Source organism: Sorex fumeus, unplaced genomic scaffold (assembly GCF_029834395.1).
Source record: "Sorex fumeus unplaced genomic scaffold, SorFum_2.1 ptg000086l, whole genome shotgun sequence".
Taxonomy (NCBI): Eukaryota; Metazoa; Chordata; class Mammalia; order Eulipotyphla; family Soricidae; genus Sorex; species Sorex fumeus.
The window spans coordinates 31,965,880-31,993,811 of NW_026606143.1; the positions used below are offsets into that span (position 1 = coordinate 31,965,880).

General features: G+C 40.4%; 1 protein-coding gene across 1 annotated transcript in view; it reads left to right on the forward strand.

The window, feature by feature from the left end:
- The window catches only part of BCLAF3 (BCLAF1 and THRAP3 family member 3), a 57,100-nt gene extending 29,870 nt beyond the window's left edge, over positions 1–27,230 (forward strand). The window contains exons 6-12 of the mRNA XM_056131072.1: positions 1,079–1,187; positions 1,890–1,965; positions 4,385–4,500; positions 12,515–12,629; positions 14,437–14,529; positions 18,130–18,285; positions 26,202–27,230. Coding sequence (XP_055987047.1) covers positions 1,079–1,187; positions 1,890–1,965; positions 4,385–4,500; positions 12,515–12,629; positions 14,437–14,529; positions 18,130–18,285; positions 26,202–26,231 — 695 coding nt within the window. The 3' untranslated portion in view covers positions 26,232–27,230. The remainder of the gene's footprint in view (positions 1–1,078; positions 1,188–1,889; positions 1,966–4,384; positions 4,501–12,514; positions 12,630–14,436; positions 14,530–18,129; positions 18,286–26,201) is intronic.
- The last annotated feature ends 702 nt before the right edge of the window (positions 27,231–27,932 follow it).

Genomic DNA, 27,932 nt, shown 5'->3' on the forward strand with positions numbered 1-27,932 from the left:
TGTGCCTGCATAAGGCAGATGTGGGTAGTGTGAACTGAAGATCATCAAGAATGTCATACTTTTAAATCTTACATTACTAGATGATTGCATTTATTTTTTTTCTTTTTGGGTCACACTGGCGTTGCACAGGGATTACTCCTGGCTTATGCTCTCAGGAATTACTCCTGGTGGTGCTTGGGCGACCATATGGGATGCTGGGAATTGAACCCAGGTTGGCTGTGTGCAAGGCAAACGCCCTACCTGCTGTGCTATTGCTCCAGCCCCGCATTTATTTTTTAAACCTTCATGAAGCATATTTCCAAAATAATTTTCTTTGCATCCTACAAACTAAGGCATATCTTTAAAGCTTGCACTTTTTCTGAAACAGTTCGCTTTTATCTCTTACCCAACAATAGTGTGATTCTTGGCAGGAAGGATTCGATATTGCAGAAAACTCCAAACGGGAAAATTAAGTTAGGGGAAAGGATCGCTTAAGTGGCATTCTGATGGGGTCAGAAGTGTTACATTCGCTCAATTCTGTTAAAACACAGCTGATTTAAGAATGCCTTCATGGACCTCAGATAATGTTGATTAAAATAGCATTAAGAGACTGTCCGTGATATGTCAACATGAAATTTAACATTTTGTTTAGAATTCTTTTTGATGTTGCGGGGTTGTTTTGGAGTTAATTTTTTGCTTTAGATGAACTACAGAGCTTTATACCATTGTTATTTCCCTGACATAGTAAGTAAGGGTTGGCCTTGGAGAAAAAAGGTCTTCACTTAGAGGCATTATCGTTTCCCCTGACAAAGTAGGCATGTCAAGTGGGAACATAATTTTTTAATTCATAAAGCATGTGGTCATTTTTTGTTCGGTTTTTGTTTGTTTGTTTTTCTGCTCATTTTCTGTTTTACCACTGCTTTCGCTTGGGAAAGCATGTGAATACAACAAATTAGTCTGTGGAATAAGTTGAGGGTCTCATATTTTCAAGAAAAAACAGGTTGAATGTTTTTAGTAGTCCCTTCTTCCTGTTCATATATATAATCTGTTAAGTGGAATCAGATTTACACTGAGATAAAACTATTTTTCCCTTTTTCAGCAAATTATTTCCCATCACCTGGCATTAGTTTGCACGAGCGGTTCTCAAAAAGACCAGCCAAACGAGATGCAAACGTAGCTACTTTGAGCTCAGATCCAGAAATTCACAGGTACTGTTTAATTATTGTATACCTGTTTAACTCCTGGGAAGAAACCTCAGAACAGATATGGGAAGGTGCTGCCTGCTGATTCGCTCACTGGGGCTTGCTGTAGAGTCCAGCATTGTATTTTGTTACTCAGCATAGGTAGTAAACCAGTGTGCTTTGATGAAGTTGATTATTTGTAAAGTCATGTCTTAGAGTTGTTGAAATGTATAGGATTTTGAAGTTGTTTACTTGCATAACTTTGATTCTGCTATGTCTATAGTAATTGCCTTCTGAAGTTGCCCATGGAAGAATGAAAAACAGTTGTCCAGCCACTGAAATCATGGGTTGCTGGTCAGAAATGGCTGTTCTGAGGGCAGCCGGATGAAAACACATGTCGTCTTCTACTGGCACCTACCCAAACAGATGGTGCGCCCTGTCTTGTGAGATGAGTTGAAGCCATGTTAGAATGAAGTAGATCACCAGGGAAAAGTTTCAGGTTACACAGACTAGTGATTTGGAGCCGCAAAGGCATCACTGTGGTGGTGTTTCACTGCAGATGTGTTTGTGGAGACTGCCATATAGATGATAAAACCACCTGGTAGCAGGTTCCATTCGCTTCTTTCAAGAGATACCAGCTTTATTTCTAATTCCACTCATAATAATGGGATTACGGTATCAGTGTGCATAGCATAGTTATTTAAATATAATGTGCCTTTATTATTTTAGGAGAATAGATATGTCTCTGACTGACCTTCAGAGTAAGCAAACAAACAAACACACTGTGCTATATGAATCAGAGGAGGTAAGTGCATATTATTTTTGATGAGAGATTATCTTATTATTGATAGACTTAATGGGAAAAGGAGATGGTGATTTGGGCGTTAAAAAGAGAGAACAAAGTATTGAGATCCAGGAATCTGAGTTACGAAGCTCTCCAAATGATGAGAATTATCAGCAAGGTTGCAGAGAGAACGCTGACCAAAGACAGGACTACGCCCTAAGAGAGACAAATCCTTGAGGTTGATAGCTTTGTAATTGTATCAGTTCTAAAATTGACCCAAATTTACAATACTCAATATTCATTCTAAACATTGCACTGTAAAATTTGTGCATAGTATATTCATTTTTCCTTGTTTCTTCCAAAGCAGCCATATAAGGTGTATTTTTTTTTTTTTTGTGGAATGAATGCAGAGGAGCTGAATTTCAGTTTTTGCCCTTTTCTTTGCTGTGGAATATGTGAGAGATTTTAAGGAATATGAACTAGCAAAATAATGGGAAAAATGCTGGGTTTGGGGGGGCTTGTTTTGGGTCCACACCCGTGATGTTCAGGGCTTATTCCTGGCTCTGTGCTCAGGGATCACTCCTGTTGGGCTTGGGGGATCATATGGGGTGCTGGGGATTGAATCTAGGTGAGCTGCATGCAAGGCCAATACCCCACGCTCTTGTGCACTCTCTCCAGGCCTCCAAATACTGAAGTTTTTAATTTTTCTGTGTTGTATGGTGGTTCCCAGCTAACATCTTCCCACCCTGACCCCAACATTTCTTTCCTAATTAGAAAAACTGTCATAACTAGCCAGGTAGGAAAAAAACTGACTCTTGTTTTAAAAGTGTATGGGCTGGAGCGATAGCACAGCGGGTAGGGCGTTCGCCTTACAAGCGGCCAACATGGCCGACCCGAGTTCGATTCCTCCGCCCCTCTCGGAGAGCCCGGCAAGCTACCGAGAGTATTTGATATGCCAGACACAGTAACAACAAAATCTCCAATGGAGACGTTACTGGGCCCGCTCGAGCAAATCGACGATCAACGGGAGGGCCTTTACCTTTACCTTTACCTTATCAAGATCTAAAAGAACTCCTGATTTATTCATTGAGGGTAAAGAATTTTGGTTAATGGAGAAATTTTAAAAACATTTCTTATAAATTGCATCAGTATTTTCACTTGTTAGTGGATATAATTTTTGTTAAACTTAGAGATAGGTTTATTAAATGCATTTAAGGACTTTAAAAACAAATTTTATTTATATATTTTATATTTTTATATTTATATATTTTTTATTTGTCAAAGTAGTATAATCAGCTTAGGAAATTTGATAATTTTCAAAGAACAATCTTGAGTTGAACCTTTTTTTGTTTTTATTTTTTTGCCACACCTGGTGGTGCTCAGGGTTTACTCCTGGCTCACTTCTCAGGGATTATTCATGGCAGGCTCAGGGGACTCTATGGGGTGCTGGCAAGCATTCTACTCTCCAGCCCTGAATTGAACCATTTCATGCAAATATTTGACCATCTATGATATTTTAACATAGTTCCTATCACTATGTATGCAGTTTGAGATACTTTTTTCCCCGCTGCCTCTCCTGGCATTGCTCAGGGCATACTCCTGACTCTGTGCTCAGGGATCGCTCCTGACAGTGCTTGGGGGACCGTTTGGGGTGCCTGGGATCAAATCTGGGTTGGCCGCATGGAAAGCAAGCGCCTTACCCCACTGTACTACCTCTTTAGAGGGCCTTATTTTTTATTTTTACTTCAACCAAATAATATCCCTTTTCCGTAAAATGCTATGCCTCCTTTATGATTAAGGTTTTTAAATATTAACATTTTTCAATTAGTGGTTTTCCTTGCTGATTTCCATAAAGTCTGTCACCTTAATTTAAATGCTTGCACATTTTTCCTTTGACTTAAGTTACCATAAATTCATTCCTCTCTTCTCCTGAAATTTGTTTTTTGTTTTGTTTTTTGGGGTCACACCTGACAGTGCTCAGGGCTTACTCCTGGCTTTGCACTCATGATCACTCCTGGCAGTGCTCAGGGGACTATATTGGAGTGCGGGGGATTGAACCCTGGTCAACTGCATGTAAGGCAAGCGCCTTACCCGCTGTACTATCACACTGCCCCCTCTTTAGATTTCTTTTTGCATTTAAGTTGCTTTTACTTTTTAGTTATTTTAAAAGATATCACTTAGAACTTACTTTTCTTACAAAGACAAAATAAACTTGTTCTTTGAGATGAAGTTTCAGAAATGGGGTTGTTGATTCAATGTTAGGAAGTTTTTGACTGTATCATCAATTATGGCTCAAAATATTTTTTTTGGTTTACATTTTACCATTAAGAGGATGAGTATCAGGTACCTTACTTAGGAATGTTACTTAAGGTTCTTGTAGTTATCATCTTTGTGCAATAACAGTAATGGGAATGATTTTTCTTCCATTAAAATTCCCCAGACTGTGGTCAAAATAATCGATGCAAATGACCTACGACATGACATTGAACGAAGGAGGAAAGAACGTTTGCAGAATGAAGATGGTTACGTATTTTGCATAAATAATGCTGCAGACAGGTAATCAGTGAATGAGAACCATCCTGTTATCAGGCAGATTTTGGTTTCAGCCTTGATTTTTATGTTACAGTTTTTATTTTAGTGTGGGGGTTTGAGACTTCAAAGACATTTTATGTGTTTAAGTTACTTCTTTTTAAATGTTTCACAGTTACTCAATGATCATTTTGTGTATGTGATTTAAAAATCAGTTATGGGATAGGTGTGTATTTGAGGCTATTGCAATTCTAGAGAGGAATGTAGAAGTGTTCTGAATATTAGCAAGAGTTAGGACCTGCAAGTTTATGAACTAAATTTGGTACAAGGTAAATAATAATCTGGTAGATCCTGGTATTTTTTGAATAGTACAAAATCTCCTGAGGTTAGTAGAGGTTCCATTTTCCTTGACAAGACTTCTTTGGTAATCTTCCAAGAGACAGAAACAGGTATAGTAGGAAATGTAGAGGAGACCCGAATTTGAATCCCGCTTCTGACAGCTTCTGACAGTTTATCAGCCGATCGATCTTGACAAACCTTCCATTAGCCTCTGGAGCTTTTTTATCTGTAAAACAAGAGTCACCTATTTATGTCTGTAAAGATGAGAAATAACAAATGAGCTGACACACATGAAGTACTAACACCATGCATACAAATAGATCATTGTTCTTCTTTTTTCACTTGTCTTCTTTTCAGGGGAAAGGGAGGTTTAATAATCTGAACTCACCCTCTCTTTCTAGTTCTGAGGCTCTGGGAACCCATATGATTGTGGGTTATCATGAGTGGGGCAAAATTTCTACTCTGTCCAAGAGATTTCTGATGTTTGGATCTCCAGAAAATGGGCATACATGGATAAGCTGGCCTGGGTAATGCCAACCCTCTTTCCACGGTCCTTAGTGTCAGCATACTAAGATATTTGGGTAGATTTGTTTTCTTTCTTTGGTTTTGGGCCATCCCTGGCAGTGCTCAGGGCTTAATCCTGATTCTGTGCTCGGGGATCACTCTTGGTGTGGCTCAGGGGACCAGGGGTTGTGGCCGGGATCAAACCTGGCGTGACTGTGTGCAAGGCAAGTCCCCTACCCATCTTACCACCGCTCCCGCCCCTATTTTCACTTTTTAGAGTAATGTTGTGAACATTGGGTTTGCTTAGCCTTTTGATGACCTGTTGGACAGTTTGCCACAGCAGCTACATCATTTTGCTTTCCCATCAGCAGTGTCTGAGGCTTCCAGTTCTCCATATTCTTCCCAGAACTCATTATTGTTCGTCTCTTAAAACAATGGGGCCCAGAAGATGGCTTAGTAACACAGATGGCAAAAAGCACTTGTCTGGCAAGTGCAACATCATGAGTTCAAACCCTGGCAAAGTCCTTGGGACTTGCTGTGATGCAGCAGGAAGGATGTGGAAGATGACTCGGTGACTTCAGAGGTGCCCAGGCAAGCGAGAGGACTCACGTGCTTAATATATTACCTCAGTGCAGCACTGGGGTCATGGCTGCCCGAGGTTGCTGGGGTAACAGGCAAGAGAAAATTAAAATAATAGTAACAGTAGCCCAGAAACACTTGTCATGTCTTATATCCTAATTTAATTTTCTTGTTAGAACAAAAATTCATCCTTTTTTTTTTTTGGATTTTTGGGTAACACCTGGTAATGCTCAGGGGTTATTCTTGGTTCTGCACTCAGGAATTACTCCTGGCAGTGCTTGGGGGACCACCATATGGTATGCCAGGGATCGAACCCGGGTCGGCCACATGCAAGGCAAATGCACTACCTGCTGTAGTATAGCTCTGGCCCCAAAATTCATCCTTTATCTCAGAAATTTCCTTAGTCAAAATTGACCTTAAGGGTTTTTTTTTTAACATTAAGTGCTTTTAGGACTGGAGCGATAGCACAGCAGGTAGGCGTTTGCCTTGCAAGCGGCCAACATGGCCAGCCCAAGTTCAATTCCTCCACCCCTCTCAGAGAGCCCGGCAAGCTACCGAGAGTATCTCGCCCGCACGGCAGAGCCTGGCAAGCTACCCATGACGTATTTGATATGCCAAACACAGTAACAGTTGTCACAATGGAGACGTTACTGGGCCCGCTCGAGCAAATCCATGAACAACGGGAGGACAGTGACAGTGACAGTGACAGCTAAATCTCCATATAGATAGACTTTTATAGGAATGCAGAAGAGGTGGACTATGTAATCTTCACCCATGAGATTCATTGATCTCTCACCTCATAGTTTTTCTTCAGAAAGTTGTCTGCAGGCTCTGGGTGGGTGTTTGCTCACTGTTGTATCCCTGCTGCCTTCTGCTCAGGTTCCAGTTGTTGTTCAAAGGAAGGAAAATTTTCCACAAGGTAGATATTTAACCATAGAGATGGATCCCTTTAGTCCTTTGTAGCATAGGATTTTTCTCAAGCCTAACACTGGGTCTTTCTATCTAGTCTCCAGGACCCTGTTCTTTTTTTTGACATTAATTTTTATTTTAATTGAATCACGGTGAGATAGAGCTGTTCATGGTTGGGTTTAAGTCATACAGTGTTCCAAAACCCATCACGCCTCCAGTGTAATTTCCCAGCACCAGTGTCCCCAGTTCCCTCCTACTCCCAAACCACTCCTCACCCCCCAGCCTTCCTTCTATGGCAGGCACCTCTCTACCCCTCTTCTCTTCTCTTCTCTTCTCTTCTCTTCTCTTCTCTTCTCTTCTCTTCTCTTCTCTTCTCTTCTCTTCTCTTCTCTTCTCTTCTCTTCTCTTCCTCTCTCTCATATTTTAGGCATTATGTTTTGCAATACAGATAAATACCTGTTCTTATTTTCCCCTTGTAACAATTTATAATTGGGCGGCTGGAGTGATACTCCAGTGGGTAGAGCGCTTGCCTTGCATGTGACTCACCTATATTCAGTCCCAGCACACCCCAACCCTGCCAGGAGTGATCCGTGAGTGCAGCGCCAGGAATAAACCCTGAGCACCACCAGGTATGGCCCCGAAACCAAACCAAACCCAGCCAGTTCATAATCTTATTACTATGAACTAGAGTTTACTTTATAAAGATCTTTTGTTCATATAGTCAACAAGTATTTATGAATTGATTTTTATGTTCTAGTGGTAGAACAGAGCACTGGGGATAGAGTGGAAAACTACATAAAGCTCTTACTCTCATGGCACTTGAAATTCAGTGGTAGGAAAAAGAATAAAGAAAATAGAGAGATAAGTATGGGATGGGATTTTTAAAAAGGCACAAGAAGAATTTGAATGGACAATGATAGTGTGGTATGATTTTACTTAGGCTGGTTATGAAATATATTTAGGATTTTTGTAATTAGGAAAGTGAAATAAGTGATGAAATTAGTTCTTTTGAGGGGACAGTATTTTAAGAGAGTGAAGAACAAAGAAGACTAAAACAGGATCATCCTTGTTCGGTTAAGGAGTCGCAACTGGACCAGTGAAGTGGCAACAGTTAAAGGGGAAGAGTAGATAAGAGCAAATCATGAAAACTGTTGAAGGTTAAAACTGTTTTCTGAGATTAAAAAAGAATAGGGGTTCTATTGAACTGGGGCAGAGACATCATCGTTTTCGCTTTTTTTTTCTTATTGCGCCACACCCAGTGGTACTCAGGGGCTATTCCCAACTCTGTACTCAACACCTGGCAGTGCTTGGGAGACCATATGGGATGGCGGGGATCAAACCTGGGTCAGTTGCGTGCAGGACAAGTGCCTTCCCAGCTGGACTATGGCTCCGGCCCCTCTTCTAAATTTTGAAAGAAGCACTCTGGATACTGGGTTGTGACTCAGGTGATAGAAGTGTATCTTTGCGGCTTGCTCTCTCAACTCCATGTTCTTCCTTGAGCCTCTTTGCTTGCTTGTGTTTTTTTCCACTCTGGAGGACCCTGTGTCTTCTCTTGAATACATGTTTCTCTCTTCTTTCTAAGGAAATTTTGTTCAGTAAAAAGTCTTGCTTCACTGAAAAAAATGAGGAAGTACATGTTTTGCATCTGGGAGGGCCCTGGGTTTGATCCCTGGAACAGCATGCCTCTTCTCCAGCACCCCCACAGTGTGCTAAAATGGGGTGCTCTGGTTTCTGGATAAAGAATGCACTGTAAAAGCCAGAGTAAACCATATGTTTTCTCCTTAAATTAATTAAAAAAGAGTAGATGAAAAGGCAGACATGTCAGGGATTCTTGGTTGACTGCTCTGATGTCCTCTGCCCGTGGTGTCTCTCTTGTTTCAAGATGGAATGTGGGGTCTACCTTCTCATCTTTCCTTAAGACACTTCTTGGAAATTACACGATTGCTTCAACATCAGTGGTCAAAATTTTATCTCAGGGACTAGTTCAGGGATAAAGAGTTTCTCTGACTTGGGAATTCATTTGCAAATTAAAACTCAAGTGTCTAAGGGTTAAATTGGTTGCATGAGCAAAGAGATAGCTCAAAGGGTTTTGCATGCAGGAAACCTGAATTTGATCCCCAGCACCACATGGTCCCCAGAACACTGCTCATGGCCCCCAAACATAAACAAAATTATGCCGTAATAGTTATAATGGGCTGGAGTGATAGCGTAGCGGGTAGGGCATTTGCCTTGCATGCAGCCGACCTGGGTTCGATTCCTCCACCCCTCTCAGAGAGCCCGGCAAGCTACCAAGAGTATTCCCCCCGCACGGCAAAGCCTGGCAAGCTACCCATGACATATTCGATATGCCAAAAACAGTAACTACAAGTCTCATGATGGAGACGTTACTGGAGCCTGCTCAAGAAAATCGATGAACAACGGGAGGACAGTGCTACGGTGCTATCATTGTCAATTCAAATCCAAATAGTTATAATGGATCTTGCCATTTTAAGTGTACAGTTCATTGACATTAGGTATATTCAGAGTGTTGTACAAGTGTTACCACTGTTTCCAAGATCTTTATGTCCTCTCAAACAGACATCTGTATCAACAAATTGTAACTCCCAATATCTCCCTGCCTTCGGCCCCTAAAAATCTATTCTTTCTCTCTAAGAATTTACCTACTTTAGGGACTGGAGCAATAGTACATCAGGTAGGGCATTTGCCTTGCACGTGGCCGACCCAGGTTTGATCCCTGGCATCCCATATGGTTCCCCCAGCACCACCAGGAGTAATTCCTGAGTGCAGAGCCAGGAGTGACCTGAGCATCGCTGGGTGTGACCCAAAAAGAAAAAGAATTTACCTACTTTAGATATTTCATATGTTTAATTCATGCAAAATTTGCTCTTTGTGTCTGGCTTATTTCACTTAGCATAATGGTTTAATTCACATTATATCATGCATCAGAATTGCATTCTTAAAATAAATTTATTCATGCGCTTAGAACTCTGGTATAGCAGGAAAGGCACTTAGCCTGTACACGGCTGACCCAGGTTCGATTCCTGGCACCCCAGGTTCTATCCCTGGCACCCCATATGGTCCCCTGAACTCACCAGGAGTGATTTCTGAGTGTAGAGCCAAGAGTAAACCCTGAGCACAGCTGGGTGTGGCCCCAAAATAATGAAAACAAAAACGAAACATTTATTCCTTTTAATAACTGAATATTCCATTATAAGGATAAACCACATCCATTTTTCTATTGATGGATGTCTACTTTGTTTTCATCTTTTGTTTATTGTGGAAAATGCTAAGATGAATATTGTGGTGATGTTTGTTTGATTATAGCTGTCCTGGTGGGTATTAGGGTATACCACTATATTCTTGGTCTGCATTTTCCTCATGACTAAAGATGTTGAACATCCTTTTTGTGCTTTGTGTGTCTTTGGAGAAATGCTATTCAAATCCTCTGTCCATTTTGTAATTTTTGCTCTTGTCTTTTAATTATTGAGTAATTTAATTTCTTCATCTATTTTCTATACTACTCCTTTTTCGGGTATATTCACAAAAGAGGAATTAGTTAATTTCAGTTTGGGGGCCTCATCGAAATGTGCTCATAGGCCACTCCCAGCAGAGCTTCTAGGACCATGTACTTTCAGGGGTGCCAGATTTTAGGGGTGTCAGAGTTCTGACCCAGGCCTCTTGCATGCTAAGCAGGTACTCAGTCTGCTGAGCTATCTCTCTAGCCCTGAAAGGAAACGTTTTAATTAAAAAATTATTTTGTGATGCCAGTAGTGAAAACCAGGACCTCATGCTTGCAAACTATGTATTCTTCCACTAGAAACAGTCCCATCATACTTATGATGATTTTTGTAAGGCTCTTTTTTATAGAAGTGGTAGTACATGCTAATGAGAAACATTTGGAAAAATAGAATAAAATATAAACACGAGAATATAGGGTGTTCTATTTTTTGAGGGGCCTCCCCAGTAATGCTGCAGAACATCAGGGCCACACATGGTGGTGCTCAGGAGACCATGCATTGCTGGGGATTGAACTCGGGACCCTGTGATACCAGGCATGACGTACTCTAGTTCCTTGTACTCTCCCTCTCGTCCTCGGCAATTTTTTTCAAATTAAATGTATATTCAGTGGAATACTGTGCAACTCTAAGAAAGAACAAAGTCAGTTTGCCATGACATGTATGAAACTAGAGGTTATTGTGCTGATTGAAGTTGATTAGAAGAACACGGATGGATACACAATGATCTCTCTTATATGTGGGACTTAAAGATGCACAACAAGGTAGCAACAAAGTCCAGAGGCAAACATAAGGGGAGAATTGATCCACAGAACTAAGTTTGGAGTGGGAGTTGGTAAGGAGGGGCAATGGGGACTTGGGGGCAGAAGGTGGGGACACTGGATGGGTGTGGAACCATCATTAACAGTATTGTAAATCACAAAACTTCCAACTATGAAAGCAAATTAATTAAAGGTATGTTGATTTGTCATGGGTTCACACTACGATGTAAATTTTAGGGGTACAATTTAACACCTCAACATGTGTACAAGCTTCACTGCCATCAAAATTCTACTGCTTTTCCCACTATCAGATAAATCCCTCTTTGCCCTCAGTTCTCAGCCTCTAGGAGCCATCATATATTTTACTATCTTTTAAGTTATTTTTGTTGTGATTTGTTAATTTGAATGCGAGAAACCATCTAGTGCTAGTAAACTAATCTTTCAATTTCTGCCTTATTTTTCTAAGTAGAATCTCCTCAAGTTCGATCTATGTGGCCAGGGGATGTTGGCTATGCATAGAAACGAGGACCTCACACATGTAATGCATACACTATACCACTGAAACATCTTCCCTGGTCCTCCACATTCCATCTGTTTTAAATAATTGAGGAGTATTCCATTGAGCGCATATATCACCGTTTCTTTATCCAGTCATCTGGTGATGGGCATCTGGGCATGTCCCTGGGGTGTGTGCCAGAAACTGCACAGAGCTACGTGTTCCAGAAGCTCAGTGTACATGTTGGGGAGATTGGACTGACGCAGCCCATGGGGCATCAAGGGCCAGAACATGAGGGTCTGGGGGTCATGTTGAGTAACATGGGTTTAATCCAGTGTCAGTGGAAAACTTGTGGAAGGATTGGTTCACTTCCAAACAAGCGGGATCTGAAGAGTGTTGCAGAGCGCTGTGGGCAAGGAGAGGACTTCCAACAGCTGTCGACAAGAGTTTCTAGAATCAGAGGCCTCCAGGCCTTGTGACAGCAGTAGCGGAAGTGTCCCATGTTCCAGCAGTCTGCCAGCGACAGCCGTGGGCTGTTCATAGGTCTCGGTCCTTGGTGTTTTCACTAGTAAGAATTTGTTGGCCTGGGACTCAGCACTACCAGGGGCTCGAGAGCAGCCATCACCTGCCCTTCTTCAGATGCTTCCAGGGGACTGCTTCTGGGATGCCTGTCATCTGGGCCCCAGATGGAGAGCCCCAGTTCAGGGAACACTGGTTCTCTCCCTTTCCCAACTTAAACGAGTGTGGAAGCCCTGGTTACTACCATTTGTAATTTTAGTTGTGAAAGGTCATTACATAGGGTTTTGTCTTTGCTTTTGCTTTTCACTGCTGTACTACTTTAATATTAATTCTTGAATACTTCAGGTATTATTTTGATTTGTCATTGGTTAGATTAAGGTAAACTAATCCAAGATCCTTATTTTCTCTCATTTTATTAGGAATGGTCAGCATTTCAATTTTTCACCGTTGAATACTCGAGATGATGCTGAGGCCCAAAAGCCTACACATTATATAAAGCCAAGTTTTAGAAAATTTATTCAGAAATCTGAAGTGGTAAAACTGAAGTTCTAAATTTTTCATCTTTATACATTCCATTCTCACATGTTTGTATGAACAGGGAGTGCTAGAATTTTTCATCATGTTTTTAGCTGTTCATTAAGCATGCATTATATAATACTCTGGACAGTTACGGCAGACGAATTGGTTTTACCAGGTTTTCATATTTATTACAGTTCTAGATTTCTTAAAATTTTGAGGGAACAACTTCATTAATGTAGTTTACATGCCCTAATATTTTTATGTTTTGGGTACACAACTTAAGGATAATGCGTAAACATACCAGGATATACAGTGTCACCATAATTCAGTTTTATGCATTTTCACGATCCTAAAAAGAACCTTCATGTCATGCCTGTTTAGTCATTTCCTGTTTACACCCTGAGATAACCCCAAATCTACTGTTTCTAAAGAATACTTTTTCATGGGGCAGTTCACAGGGTGGTGGCTGGCTTTTGTCAGAGCAAGCAAGTGGCATCTAGAAAGGTGGAAGTCAGACCCTGTTTGTGACTTCATCTCAGAAGTGGCGTCCCATCACATCTGCCATAATTTTTAAGGAACAAATCACTGGGTCTAACCCATATTCACCCAAAGGGAGAGATGGCATAGGGGCTTGGATACCAGCTGGTCAGGATATTGGGAGCTAGTCAAGAACTCTGTGACCTTGTTTTTCTTCTACCCCCCAACAATTCGTATTCCTTTTCATGCAAAACACCTGCAAGGTCCCGGAGAGTCTCATCCCATTACATGTTTGCTATGCACTCATTCAGTTTTATAGACTTAGTATAAATCTAAGATGACAGTAATGGAATGGGATTTTGAAAGGTCACAACTCTTTTTAAATTGGGATGAGAGATAAAGGTGGGGAAGAGAAAGGTTTGTGAGACATACAGACTCCATAGTAAATGGAGTTGTTAAAAGGTTGTATCAGTATTGATTCTGGGAAAAGAAACTATCTTTAGAAGGGGTCCCTTTTTTTCCTGTTCCCATCAAAGGATTCAGGTTTTTGTAGTTAGTCTTAAATGGCTAGTTAGTCTCATAATCTTATGGCAGGGGATCTCCTCAGATCAGTTACCTCAGTCAGAGAAAACTACTTCATACAATGATAAGAATTTGTTTTTATCTTGGAAATGGAATTATTTAATAACTCCTGTTAGTAACAGATTTGTCTTCCGGATACAAGAATAAGTGGTAGATTTATGGCCCATTTTTATAGATGTATATATTTTATTATTTAAAAAAATTGTTGCATCATTATGAGATCGACCATTACAAAGCTATTCATGATTGGGTTTCATTTTATTTTATTTTTTAATTTTTTTATTAGTGAAACACCATGAGGTACAGTCTTAGACTTACAAATTTTTGTGCTTGGGTTTCAGTTATACAATGATCGAGTACCCATCCCTCCATCAGTGCCCACTTCCCACCACCAATGATCCCAGCATCCCTCTCACACCCCCACCCCCCCATCCCACCCTGCTTCTGTGGCAGGGCATTCCCCTTTGTTCTCTCTCTCCTTTTGGGTGCTGTGGTTTGCAAAAGAGGCATTGAGTTTATGGCCCATTTTTTAAGTTTCACCCACCGTGTTATGCAGGAACAGATCTTTTTCTTATCTTTCTTTATCACAAAAAAAACCTCACAAGCTAACACGGTTTATATGAAGGAAGATACATGTATGTTTCTCTTACTGACCTATATGCTTTTATTATTAGTCCTAAACATTTAAGGGAGGTTTAATTTTCAAATGGAAAGATAAACTTGGGAATTATTAACCCGTACTAATAATTTGTTTTTCATACAGAATGTTGCTCAGGAGAGTGACGCTGCTGCTTACAAATCATTTGAAGACAAGGAAAAGAATAAAAATAGACCAGGTGCAAAGAAACCTCCCAAGGTATTGTGTGTTATTTTTCACTCAATTCCAGCTTTTTTAGTTTATGCCTTGAATGTACTGTGCTAAGCACTAGGAAGTTAAAATGCTTTTGTGATATTTTGAGCAGTAGCCATAAGCTAGTGTTTCTGAATGTTTACCGTTGCCGGTAATCAGTTTAGATATGATATGTTTCCTCGGGACTTTCCCAATAGTTTCTTCAGTGGAGCACTTTTTGAAGTTACCTAGAAGTGCAAATATTTAAAACAGATGCACATGGGGAAGCAGATGAGGTCCCAGAGCCTCCTTCCATTTACCTCTCTAAAGTGCAGAGCTGTAGAGCTCTTTACAGAACTCACAAGTTGACAAAGTATGGCTAAAGACACAACTCTCAGCTGCCTTTGGCTCACCAGAGAAAGATTCAGCTGCTGCATGCATTAGTAAGCATATTTTGCTATGATCTGATTACTTGTACAGCTATGTCTGCTGTGATGGTTCTAACTGTTCAGCATATTTGATTATCCAGAATACCTCATTTTCCAAACATGTAAAATGAAGATTAGTCATGACTCCCTCACCCCTGAAAGAATAGTGTGTGTGTGTGTGTGTGTGTGTGTGTGTGTGTGTGTGTGTGTACTGAGCAGAGTGAAATTAGAATCATTAGCTCATTAGGAGGAAGGTAGTATGCTCAGATAGGTAATAAAACGTATCCTGAAACCATAAACTTTAACAACAGTTCACTTCTGTTAATACCTGGCTCCTTGACAGTCAGAATCTGGAGATGTGGAAAGATTTTTTTCCCACTGAAAGTGGCATGCTTTTACATAGATTGCATTTTTAGCTGGTGGTTCGTCTACCTAAAGTCATTGAGAATGAGGTTTTCAAAATAGCTATGGTCATAGAATCGATAAACATAGTTTACTAGCGGGACACATAGTCAACTGAAAATGTGCTATCTGGGGCCAGGGAGATTGTACAGCAGCAGGTTAGGCGCTTGTCTTGCAAGCACTTACCCTGCACTTACCCTAGCTAACCCAGGTTTGATCCCTGGCATCCCATGTGGTTCTCTGAGCCCACCAGGAGTGATTCCTGAGCACCAAATCAGGAGTTACCCCTGAGCACTGCCAGGTGTTGCCCCCAAACAAAAATGAAAAAAGTTAAGAGAGAAAATGTGCTATCTGACAGTGTAGATAAGCTTTCATGTTTAGGTGATACTGACATCTGTGCTGCTCTTCTCATTGGTCAGAGGTAGTTGATGGTAGTAATTTTCTAAGATTGTTACAGGTCGTTTTCCTATCACCATTTTTCCTTAAAGGAAAGTATCAGTCATATCTTTTTCAAAATATATGCCATAATATTTCCTCTATTAAGCATTTAAAGCTGTATTCTGAGATACTGTCTAGAAGTTGACAGTTGTTTTTTATGAGATTACATCCTCCCAAGAAGTGCCCCAGGAATCCAGGGACTACTCACGCTGACACTTGGCCTGGTAGTGTGCAGGGGACCCTGTGGTTCTAGGACCTTTGCTTGCAGGGCATGTGCTCCAGCCGGTTGGCTGTCTCCTCCATCCCACAATTCTTCATAGTAAATTGTTCTAAGAAAGGATTCTCTTTCATTAGTGTTTACTTCTTATCTGAATTTTATTAATCCATGGCCAGAGAGTATATCACCTTATTAAATACATAAAAATGGACAATTTAAATACCTGTATTAGCTCTAATGTATTCTAATTCTGTTTTATTTAAATTTTTTTGCAGTTTTAACATAATTTCAAAATAGTACTGACTAAACACTTGTTTACAAATGTATTCTGCTTTATGAGTCATGATGTCATTTGTGAAATAGTTGTGCAAAGAGGAGTCTAAGTATTGATTTTTATGATTATGTTGCAATGCACCATTTGTATAGCTTCTAAGTGGGAAACACAGATATTGTCCTCTGGTGTTTATTTTAGTATTTGACAGTGTGCAGGTTAGGAAATGCTCTTTAAAAAATAGTATAGCTCTTTATCTTTTTTTTTTTTGCTTTTTGGGTCACATCTGGCGATACACAGGACATACTCCTGATTCTGCACTCAGGAATTACTCCTGGTGGTGCTCAGGGGACCATATTGGATGCTGGGAATCAGACCCGGGTTGGCCGCGTGCAAGGCAAACAAACGCCCTACTGCTGTGCAATGGCTCCAGCCCCGCCCCTAGCTCTTTATCATAAAATATTTGTAATAAGGGGGGTTTTTGTGGTCTTTACTAGTCTTTTTTTCGAAATTGGCTCAAAGGTACTGACAGGAATAAGTTTGAGAGAGTTTTTGACTTTTTTTCAGTGGAGAAGGCTTTCCCAGTGATGCTTACTGCTTGAGTCCTGGGACTTCTCTAGCAAGACTCAGTGGTGCCGAGGGCCCCTGGGTCCACATCCAGCAGTCTAGGAGTGGATATAATGATGCCAGCAATGAACTCATGGTTTCATGTACCTAAGGAGTCCTCTCCAACCCTTTTTTTTTTTTTGCTTTTTGGGTCACATCCAGCGATGCTCAGGGGTTACTCCTGACTCTGCACTCAGGAATTACTCCTGTCTGTGCTTGGAGGACCATCTGGGATGCCGGGGATTGAACGTGGATTGGCCTCATGGAAGGCAAACACCCTACCTGCTGTACTATCACTCTCACGCCTCCCCCCCCCCTTTCTTTTCCTTTGGCACTTTGAACTATTGCACTTAACCAAGGTTTTCATTCTTCTGTTTTTTTGGGGGGGGCCCACACCCTGTGGTGCCAGGGCTTACTAACTCATGGTTCTGCACTCAGAGGTCACTCCTGGCAGGGCTCGGAGGACCGTATGAGGTGCCACAAAGCAAACCACAGGTGATCCGTGCTTTCACCCTTGTTCTTTCTGTCTGGCCCTAATATTTGAATTTGAAACAGAAGCTGATACTTGATGTCTTCCCCCTGGAATTTGACATTATGGGATTTAATGTACTTTACTATGACTCAGAAGGATAATTGTAGCCCATTCGAAGTTTTGAAAGTCATGTTTTATTATTAGCAAGACAATGTTAAGATTTTAAAGATTCTTATTTAACAGTTAAATTTTTTTGTCTTGTGTTCTTGAAACTACTATTAGAGAGCCAGAGAGAAAGTCCAGAGGAGTGAAATGTGTGCTTTGCATGCTGAGACCTTGTTTGATCCCTGTCGCTGCCATGTTGCTTGACTGCTCCAGCACTGCTGGGAAGCCTCTAGAAACAGTTGTGTTTGTTTTTTATTTGGGGCCATACCCAGCAATGCTCAGGAGTTACTTCTGGCTCTGCACTCAGGAATTTCTCCTGGTGGTGCTTGGGGAAATAATAAACATGCCAGGAATTGAACCCAGGTCAGCTGCATGCCAGGCCAGTGCCCTACTCTCACTGTACTATCTCTCTGGCCCCTATAAAAATTTCTGATGATATGAAATAAGCTACAAAGTTAATTTAAAGAAACTGTACTCTGGTGTCAACGTTAATCTCTTCCCTTTGAATAGCTATAGTGTCTAGAATCCAGGGCAGCTCCAAATACTAGATATTTTCCCATTTCCTTTTCCGTTTCTTATGCAGTAGTTTTGGAGGGTATAGTTTTAACATTTACTTTTTCCTTTACAGACCAACTTTAGAGGTGGCAGGTTCCAGCCCTATTTTAAATCAAACCTAGTGCAGAAGAGTCTGTACATTCAGGCTAAATATCAGCGCTTACGGTTCGCTGGTCCAAGGGGATTTATGACTAATAAATTCAGACAGAGATTACTGAGGAATAAAAAGGTTAGTTTGATTCTGATCATTTAAAAAGTTAAGTGATTTTTGAATTTTCAGATGGGTTCTGCTTAAATAAATTGGGGTTTAATTTTTTTTGTGTGGGATGTAGAGGATTGAACCCTTTAATTTTAACTTAAGAAACAACCCACATTTAAAAATGTTATCATTGTATTATAATTATAGAAAATGTCATTAACAATTTTTAATACTTTGCCATCTTAAGATGATTTTAGTTATTAATCCTCGTTTACACTGAATATGCCAGAAGTCTGACAATTTTTGTGTGTGGTGCCGGGTATCAAACCCATACAAGAACTTTTTGCTCTAGAATTTCTGTTGTATGGGTTCATTTGAAATGGAAATTCAAGTGGACTTTTCATCAACAAAATTTAGCCTTGTATAGTGAATTGTCTTAAGTACAAACTATTAAAAAAGGAAGCAAATTGCAAAATCCATGAACTCTTCATATAGTCACATGGTTATAATTGTGATAAAATACAGCTAACACAAAATTTGCCAATGTAACATGTATAGGAATATACTTCAGGTGGATGGTTTTTCTTCACAGTGCTGTGCAACTATCATTACTAGAAGGTACTTCTTTTTTATTTTATTTTATTTTTGTTTGTTTTTTGGGTCACGCCCAGCCGTGCTCAGGGGTTACTCCTGGCTCTGCACTCAGGAATCACTCCTATTGGTGCTTGGGATGCCAGGGATCATCAAACCTGAGTCAGCCATGTGCAAGGCAAATGCCCTACCCACTGTTAGTTAAAATTTCTCCATAACTTGAGCGATAGCACAGCGGGTAGGGCGTTCGCCTTACAAGCGGCCAACATGGCCGACCCGAGTTCGATTCCTCCGCCCCTCTCGGAGAGCCCGGCAAGCTACCAAGAGTATTGGATATGCCAGACACAGTAACAACAAAGTCTCCAATGGAGACGTTACTGGGCCCGCTCGAGCAAATCGACGATCAACGGGAGGGCCTTTACCTTTACCTTTACCTTAGATTAAGGATTTTTGATTAATTGAGGTGTCTCGAGCCTCAGAGTCCAATCCACCCCAGGGAGACTTCTGTTGATGTTGTTTGGATCTTTCATTCTCTTGCCATATTGAAATGTCTGCACTGATGAGCTGGGGCTCGCAGGTCTGGTGATTCTCTTGTGTGTGGGTACCAAGGGATGCATTTCCTGTGGCCGGTACAGACAGCCAGAGGGGAGCACGGGGAGGTGCTCGCTCTGCCCCTGACACAGTACTGCTTGTCCACTTACCCAGAAACTGTTGTGTTTTGCCCCCAAATGGACTAGCTCCACAGCTCTCTACAAAACAGTAAGATTTCAAAGCAGTATTAGAGAAGCTCAGAACTGGAATTCTTCCTCCCCATTAGTCCTGCCTATGGCATGATAATCCCTTTCTGGCACCCCAATTCCTTTTTACTGTGCGCTTTCCTCTTGAGCTCTCTGCTTCTGCTGGAAAGGTCGGGTGAGAGGGATGTCTGCTGTCACCTGGAAGGGGCTCCTTTGTAGCCAACTGTCCTGCACAAGAAAGTTGGCAGAGATGTATGAGGGTCTCGCCAGGAATTGCGGAAGGATTCCCGAAGCTGCTGCTGGGCACATTGCCCCTGAAAAATCCTGCTCACTGTTGTGTGCGTGATTAGGAGGGTCCTGGGCATGGTTCTCCCCTACCCATCAACCTGGGACCTGTCAGAGCTCCGCCCCTGGTAGGACGGAGAGAACAGCGGGACTCATGGCGTGTGGGGTTGAGCTCACCAACGGGAGGCAACAGGGAACAGCCCAGTACCTACCTGCTGTGTTTCTAGAGCTGCATCCAGTGTACTGGGGTGCAAAAGACGTGTTCTTGGGGGGCATTGTCATCTGCAAACACTGGTGACCCAGAGCCTCCACTAGACTGCCTTTTCAGACTTCTCTGTCTTAGTGCATTCTTGTTTCCCAGGCACCCTTAAAAACATTTCAGCACCCTCTAGCTTTTTCTTTTTTATTTCTCCCATATTCCTCCCGCCTTCCTTGATTTCCCTCACCCCTTCACAGGGTTTCCCTTCTCACTTCTGTTCATGTCTCCAACTGTAACCCTCTGGAGCTCTCGAACTGCAGTTATCTGGAGACAAGATCTTGCCTAAGTATTGCCAAGGTACCTCAGAGTTTATTCAAAGTCAGACTTCGGAGCCAGAGATGTGGCTTAGTATATCACACTTGCTTTGTATGTGTGGAGGCCCTTGTTTCAATCCTGGCCCCTTCAAACAAAGTCTTCAAGGAACTGGAGAGATAATATCAGGTCAAGCTCTATACAGATAGTACAGTAATTTCTTACCCTTGGCTAAGGCACTCGACTTGCACGTAACTGACCCCAATTCCAGCGCTACCCATGGTTTCCTAAGTAGCCCCGGAGCATTACTGGTGTGATCCAACCCCCATCCCTCAAAAAATACTCAAAATCAAACTTCCACATGCCTGGTGACCCATAGATGCATGGCACTAAGTAACAGAGACCAGTCACAAAAACTTCTGATTTTTATCTATATGGAATGTTCAGAATAGGCCATACCAGTAACTGAAAGAACATTGTAGTTGTCAGGGCCTGAGAGGTTGGGAAAATTGGGAGTGGTTATTACTGCCCACTGGGCAGAGTCTTTGTTTATAGGGTGAGAAAAATATTCTAAATCTGATTGTGGTAACTGATGGTTGCACAAGTCTGTGGATATATTGTTGGATAAATTATACACCGTAAATGAAATGTGAATCTGAAGTATATTTCAGTAATATTGTTCAAATGAAAAAATTTTTTGATCCCCGGCACTGCAAAAATTTATATATATATATATATATATATATATATATATATATATATATATATTCTCCCCAGACCACTGGTTCCTCCTCAAGACTGTTTGCAGGTGGCTAGCTGAGCTTGAAACTTGTCCTACCAATTGTAGTTCTAATTTCACCCATTCCAAGACTCTAATTGCCATCATTCATCCATTACTTCATTCAGTCCATTCATTTTTATTGGCTGCATAATATTTCACATTATTTCGAATTTGTTGTGCTTACATACCCTATGATTTTGAATATTTATCTTACCGCCTTACACATTTTTAGGTTGTTTCCTAATATTTTTTGCCCTAAGTTTAAAGATATAATTTGTGGCATTACTATAAGTCCTGGGAATCTTAAGTAAAACTGTTACATCATTCTTTTAAATCTCTTCAGTGAAGCCTGCACACCACAGAAATTTGATCATTGACATCCATTGTTTAAAAATATGCAACCAAATTCTTTTAACAGACCTTGTAAATTATATCAGTTGCTTTTGTGCCCTGAATTTGTATTTTATATTGTTTCCCTTTTAGACTTCCTTGAAAGTCTTTCATTGATCCCCAAATCAAATTTAACATACCATTTTAGTAGGTTTCTGGGAAAATTAGATGTTAAATATTTCCTCTAAGTTGAGTTAGCATTTGAGTTAATCAAAATAGCATAACTTTAATATAGTGTTAAGTGTTGATTAAACAATTTTAATCGTTTTTTAATAAATAAATACATTTTATTTTTATTGAAAATATATTTCTTTTCAGTTGGGTAATGTATTTATAGATAACTAGTACTTGATGCTAGTTAGAAAACTCAGTGTCTTAATATCCATTCTATTTTTTCTTTCTATAGATATTAAGCTCTGAAAAGCATTATTTTTTGTTACATAGATGGTACTGAAAGGACTTTTATTATAGCAATGCCATTTTGTCCTTTGGATTCAACTGAATTTTAGGCAAGAAAAATCTATTAGTGACCCATCATCAAAAATATTTTGAATGTTATATCACCGACAGCTTAATTTTATGCTCCTTCAATTTGATTAAACAAAGGCAGAGAAATGGAAACCATCGGACTTTCAGAAACTAGCTACCAGGCTTAGTTCTTTTTTTTTTTTTTTGGCACAGACAAAGTAGTCCCAATTGCCTCTTGAAAAGGTTTCCAGACAGTACAAATCACAAAGATTCAGGATAAGTAGGTGGATATTGTGCAAAATGGAATGTGGGGAACCAGCCTGAATCAATTGTGAAGGCATGTTCATTTTGAGAAATTAAAACTGAGAATTTGAAGATATAGAATGGACTTCCCTCTATACTGTCTGTACTACTCAGCTTCTTGAAAGTCTTAATCACGTCTCTTGCCCACTTGTAGATAGCTACTGTTTTTCATTATTTTTGGTAACTTCGCTGGGCACCTTGACATTTTGGTGCTTTGCCATAGGGCTCCATTTATTCACTAACACTCACCAGACATACACACAAAAGGGCCTACACACACAGCCACGCTACTGTTCCACATTGCCAATCCTATTACCCGTTGTCAGTCTGATAACAGATTATAGTCTCATTTACCTTTCTTTGATTATTAATGGCATTAACAGAACAAGAAATCATTATAGAACTTGTTCATGGTTCTATCAACTGTGTCCTACCCTGGTTCTAGATTTCTTGTTCTGCATCAGCCTATAAAAGTTCCTTCCTTTAAACCATTTAAAGTTGTTTCATGGTTAAGTTTTTAACATAAATATTCAATTTATTTTTATGATACAATATGAAGACAGGATCTAACTTAATATTTTTTGACTTTGGGCCGTACCTGGCAGTGCCTGAGGGTCACTCTCAGCAGTACTTGGGGGTCCCTGTGGTGACAGGAAAACCTGGGGCTCCTGCATTTGCTCTAACTCTTTGAGCCATCTATCTCCCGGGCCCCCAGAACCTAGTTTTTCCCCAATAGATAATCAGTTTTTCTAACACTGTTTATTGAGCCATTTGTCATTTCCCCACTGATACAGAAAACTGTGATTATTCCATACTGATGCATACTGATGCTTATGCATTTCTGGCTCTGGTGTGAGGGCTTGGGGAGCCTTTCATAGGTTTTCGTGCATCTATTGTGCTTTGTCTCTTGACTGCTGGCAGTTGTTGCCTTTCAATACAGATTCAAGCATACTGCTGACCAGACACCTCCAAAGGATTCTGTTGCTTATGAAAAGAGACCAGACTTGTTGACCAGATCCAGCTACACACATTTCCCCCACGGACTGTCTGCTTTTTTGAAGCAAAACATGTTTTTATGTATTTGTGCCTTTATTCCTAATGTTTTCTTGGCTGTAAAAAGTCCCCTGGTTGGCATTCTTTTTTCCTTTCAAGATCCACTGTAAAGATCTATGAAATTTCCCTCTTTAGTTCTAGCTTCATTGGATGTCTGTTGCTATTTGTATTTTTTATTTCACCAAGGACATAATCACCATTTTATTAGTCTCCATATTACTCTCCCTGATTACCTTTCATATAGTTTGTAGAAGGTGCTTGTTGAAGGAAATCAAATCTAATCATATGGATTTGAGACACACGTACTCAGACGCATTCAACTATTGTTCCTAAAAGTTGGTGAACATCAGCCATTGCTGGAAGGGTCCTCCAGAAAATGCTGCATTTGATGGCTCTCTCAGAAGACTGAGAAATCAGCATGTGATGGCTCTCAGGGCTCTTGGCGGGTCACAGCAGAGGCTATGCAGTGCCATCAGCAAAGAAATTGGTGCCCAAGGCACATTCTGGATCCCCATGCCAGTTTACAAGCTTCCTCTTCCTGTGAGCCATGCAGGATGGGATTGACACACCAGCCATGACTGTGACAACATCTGGGAAAGGGGGCCAAGCAAAAAGCACACTTTTTGTTGATAGTGGGAACATTTTCAAATTTGTGGTTCCCAGATGTCAGCCAGACATCAGCCTTGTGAGCAGGCCTTATTTTAAGGACAGCTATCAACCTATCAACCAGACCTGCTGGGTTAGATCTTTCCTACATAACCCCATTTAAAAAATAGCTGTAAGGATCATACCCTGAGGGGGCCATCAGGGATTGAACCTAAGACCTCACAAGTGCAACTCAAGTACTCTCCTCTCCTGGAGCCACATCCCCAGCTCCACAGCCCCATGCTGAGATTAATTTCATAGTTGGTGATTCCCAAGAGAGGGGACAAGGGAAGAATAGCCAGGTACTGTCTGCTAAGTACTTTGATTTCTTCTTTTTTTTTTATAGTTTATTTCTTTATTGAATCACTATGGGAAAAGTTACAGAGCTTTCGGGTTTAGGTCTCAGTCATGTAAGAGTACTTTGATTTCTAACTCATGGAAGATGGAGGTTATAAGCTGAGTCATGGAGAACAACCCTAAAAGGACTGCAGCCACAGACCCATGTTTGGCAGGACACTGTGGGCTGAATAGAGACAGTTGTGCAGATCATAGAGGCTTGAATGCTGGGTATTAAGGCTGTGATGGGAGAAGATGTCTTCCGAGTCCAAGAAGGAAAAAGTGGCACTTGATTGCTTGGTGAGTGCGCCTTCGGGGAACAGATGGACACAGGTCCGAGTGAGGTGGTAGCGCATTTCTCTAATTCAGCATTCTGCTTAAAATAGGCTCTCAAAGAATTAGAAGAGGGATAGCGCAGCAGATGGGGAAGTTTGCCTTGCATGCGGCCAATCCAGGTTCGGTTCCTGGCAACCTGTATGGAGCCCCGAACCCCACCAGGAATGATCCCTGAGTGTAGAGCCAAGAGTTACCCTTGAGCACCACCGGGTGTGGCCTCCAAAACCAAAAATAAAGTTTATTTGAACACCAGTGTATATGACTTCATATGATAAGTAACGAAATAGGTTGCTATGAAGTCTGCCTCAGTTTATAAAAGAATGATGTTGACAAAAATACATATGCATGTATTTTGAATATTTCACCAGCCAAAATAGAATTTTCTACCTATTTGATGATCTTTTTCAAAATTATGTTTTCATATTAATAAAGCTGCTGAAAATAAATCAACTTTTACATTTCTTTCAGTTTTAATAATGTAAGGTCCTAGTTAAAGGTAAGGTTGTTAATAAGCTTTTCAGTGTCCTTAAAAACATGCATTTTACCATTTTGTTCTTTTATTAGTTGCATGGTCTTTATGTCCAGTTTGTGGTTGGTAATTGAGTATTTTGCATAGTATCACAGCACAGAACCCATAATCATTGCCATCTAATCATAGTCTTAGTGTTTCTGTGAATTTTTGAGTTCTTTTTCCTATTTTGAAGCCTTCCATCATTTTATGTTGTAGGTAACCCACCCAAAAGCAAGAAAGCGCCCCTCTCCGTAATCACTTTCTTTGCTATCATCAGCCACGCTGGAAAAGTCCCTCCAGTTTTAGAGTTAAATATAACATATGATGACAAAAATAAAGAAACTAATATGAGGTCATGCATCTGTCCCATCTGGCTTCATACCGGAGGGGCCAAGGTTTAAGAGTCATGGATATTTTTGGTGGGGGGAGGGGGATAGGAATGTCACCCAGGGAATTTTCCTAAATAGCAGAATGTCATTTTTATCAACTTACTAAGACCCCATGTAGAAAGCCTTATATATATCTGTGTGTATAATTTTTCTTGTTCTGCTAACTTACTTGATATCCTTTGATGTGTTCTGTTTTTTCTTTTAATCTTTGATGTTCCACATTGTATATGGATCTTGGGTGCAAGTAAAACTATGCACTGCACTGCCCTCCCATTGTTCATCGATTTGTTCGAGCGGACACCAGTAACGTCTCAATTATGAGAGTTATTACTGTTTTTGGCGTATTGAATACGTCACGGATAGCTTGCCAGGCTTTGCCATGTGGGCGGAATACTCTTGGTAGCTTGCCGGGCTCTCCGAGAGGGGTGGAGGAATCAAACCTGGGTCGGCCGCTTGCAAGGCAAATGCCCAACCCACTATGCTATCGCTCCGGCCCGAGTAAAACTATGTACATGAAAATATTTGGAAAATTGTTGTGTGAAGAAAACTGCAGTCTGTTATAACTGGCACTTCTTTTGAAGTTGGTTTTTCTCTTGTTTTCTCTCAATAGGAAAGCAAAAGCAATGCCTCAGAAAAATGATGTGGAATTGTTACCGGTGGAAGAGACACTACGGGAGGGTATTTGGGAGCAGTTCTTTTTGTCAGGAGTTAGAATATACATCAGAGCACTAATGCTCTAACTCTCGAAAACTTAATTTTTCCGTAGTCAATGCTGCAACTTTAAAAACCTTAACGATTGTTGTAAAATTGTGGTATTCAATCTAAAAGTTGTATTAACTATAGTGTCTTTTGCAAACCATCTCAAAAGGGCGTTATTTGTTGCTGCATTTTTCTCTGAGCATGGTTTCATAGAGAAAATTGAGTTATTTCCAGACGTTTATATGTTGAAAGTTTTGCATATGTAATGAAACAAAAACAAAAGTATCTGAATTGTATAGTGTCTGTACATGAAAGAACTTTATACAGTGGCCTTACGATAGAAAATTTTATACCAAGTTTTTTCTTTATCTGATGACGTTTTGGCTTATAACTTTGAAGTTTTCTTACGTTTCTGAAGGTCAAGGCCTACATGATTCATACACTTCGTATTGTAAGAAGGTAAACGAAAGGTGCTTTAAAATTCCATCAGGTAGTTGTGAGTGCACTGAATTTTTAGTAATTGGTTCGTTCAGGTTTTTCCACAACAATTTGCTCTTTTCCAGTTTCAAAAGGCTAGTATGGAAAAAAAATGTAGATTTTGTAATCTGTATTCCATCTTCCTTTCCCTCAGGGCAAGCTTGTGCATATCGTATTTTTAAAGGCTTTTTAAAATGGACAAACAAAAATTGCGTTTGGAAATTGTACTTTACTACTATAGCATCACACATTTTGCAAGCAAATATTACAGCAGGTTTTTCAGCTTGGTTGATATGCATTGACCTACTTTGTGTAAGATAGAGCTGATTGGACTTCAAATGAACTTTTACGTTCTAATATCTTATTTCTCTGTTTTCTGTGTTCTGCTTATGTATGCATTCACAATTACATTTTTGTGAATTGTTCATTTGTATTAAAATGTTGTTCTTTCTGCTTGAAGAAATTGGTCAGTTTCTGAGAACATTATTTCAATATTCATATGATAGCCCTGGTTGAACTTGTTGATGTCTGAAATACAAAGACAGAACTTTTTAAATCAACATCTGACAAGAACTTGAGTTTTCACGAAAAGATTATGAGAAATCTTTCTATAAATTTTTCATTTTTTATTTTATACACATATTTATTTTTAATTTTGCTATAATTTTATTATAAATACTACAGCTGGAGCAATAGTACAGTGGGTAGGGTGATTGCCTTGCATGTGACCTACCCAAGTTCAATCCCTAGCACTTTATATGATTCCCTGAGCCTACCAGGAGTGAGCCTTGAAGACAGAGCTAGGAGTCAGCCCTGAGCACTACTAGGTGTGGCACCAAAACTGAATAATAATAACGATAATTTAATTTTTAAAATATGTAGATAACATGACCCCAATTTATCCAGTCTTGTGTTCCTAAATAGTATTTTAAAAAAACCGAATGAGATAAGACTCAGTCACTACAAGAGAGAGAAGATGCCAGTGCAAGGTGAGGCTTTGAGCCCTCTGTACCCACGTAGAGAGGCCTGAGTGAAGAAGTGTTGACAATCCTTCGTGGTAGACCCCAGTAGGGGCACAGTACAAGGACTCATCAGGATGATGGAGTCTTAGCTTCCTAATCCCGGGACCTCAGCCCATAGGGACAAGGCACTTCCCAGGTTGCAG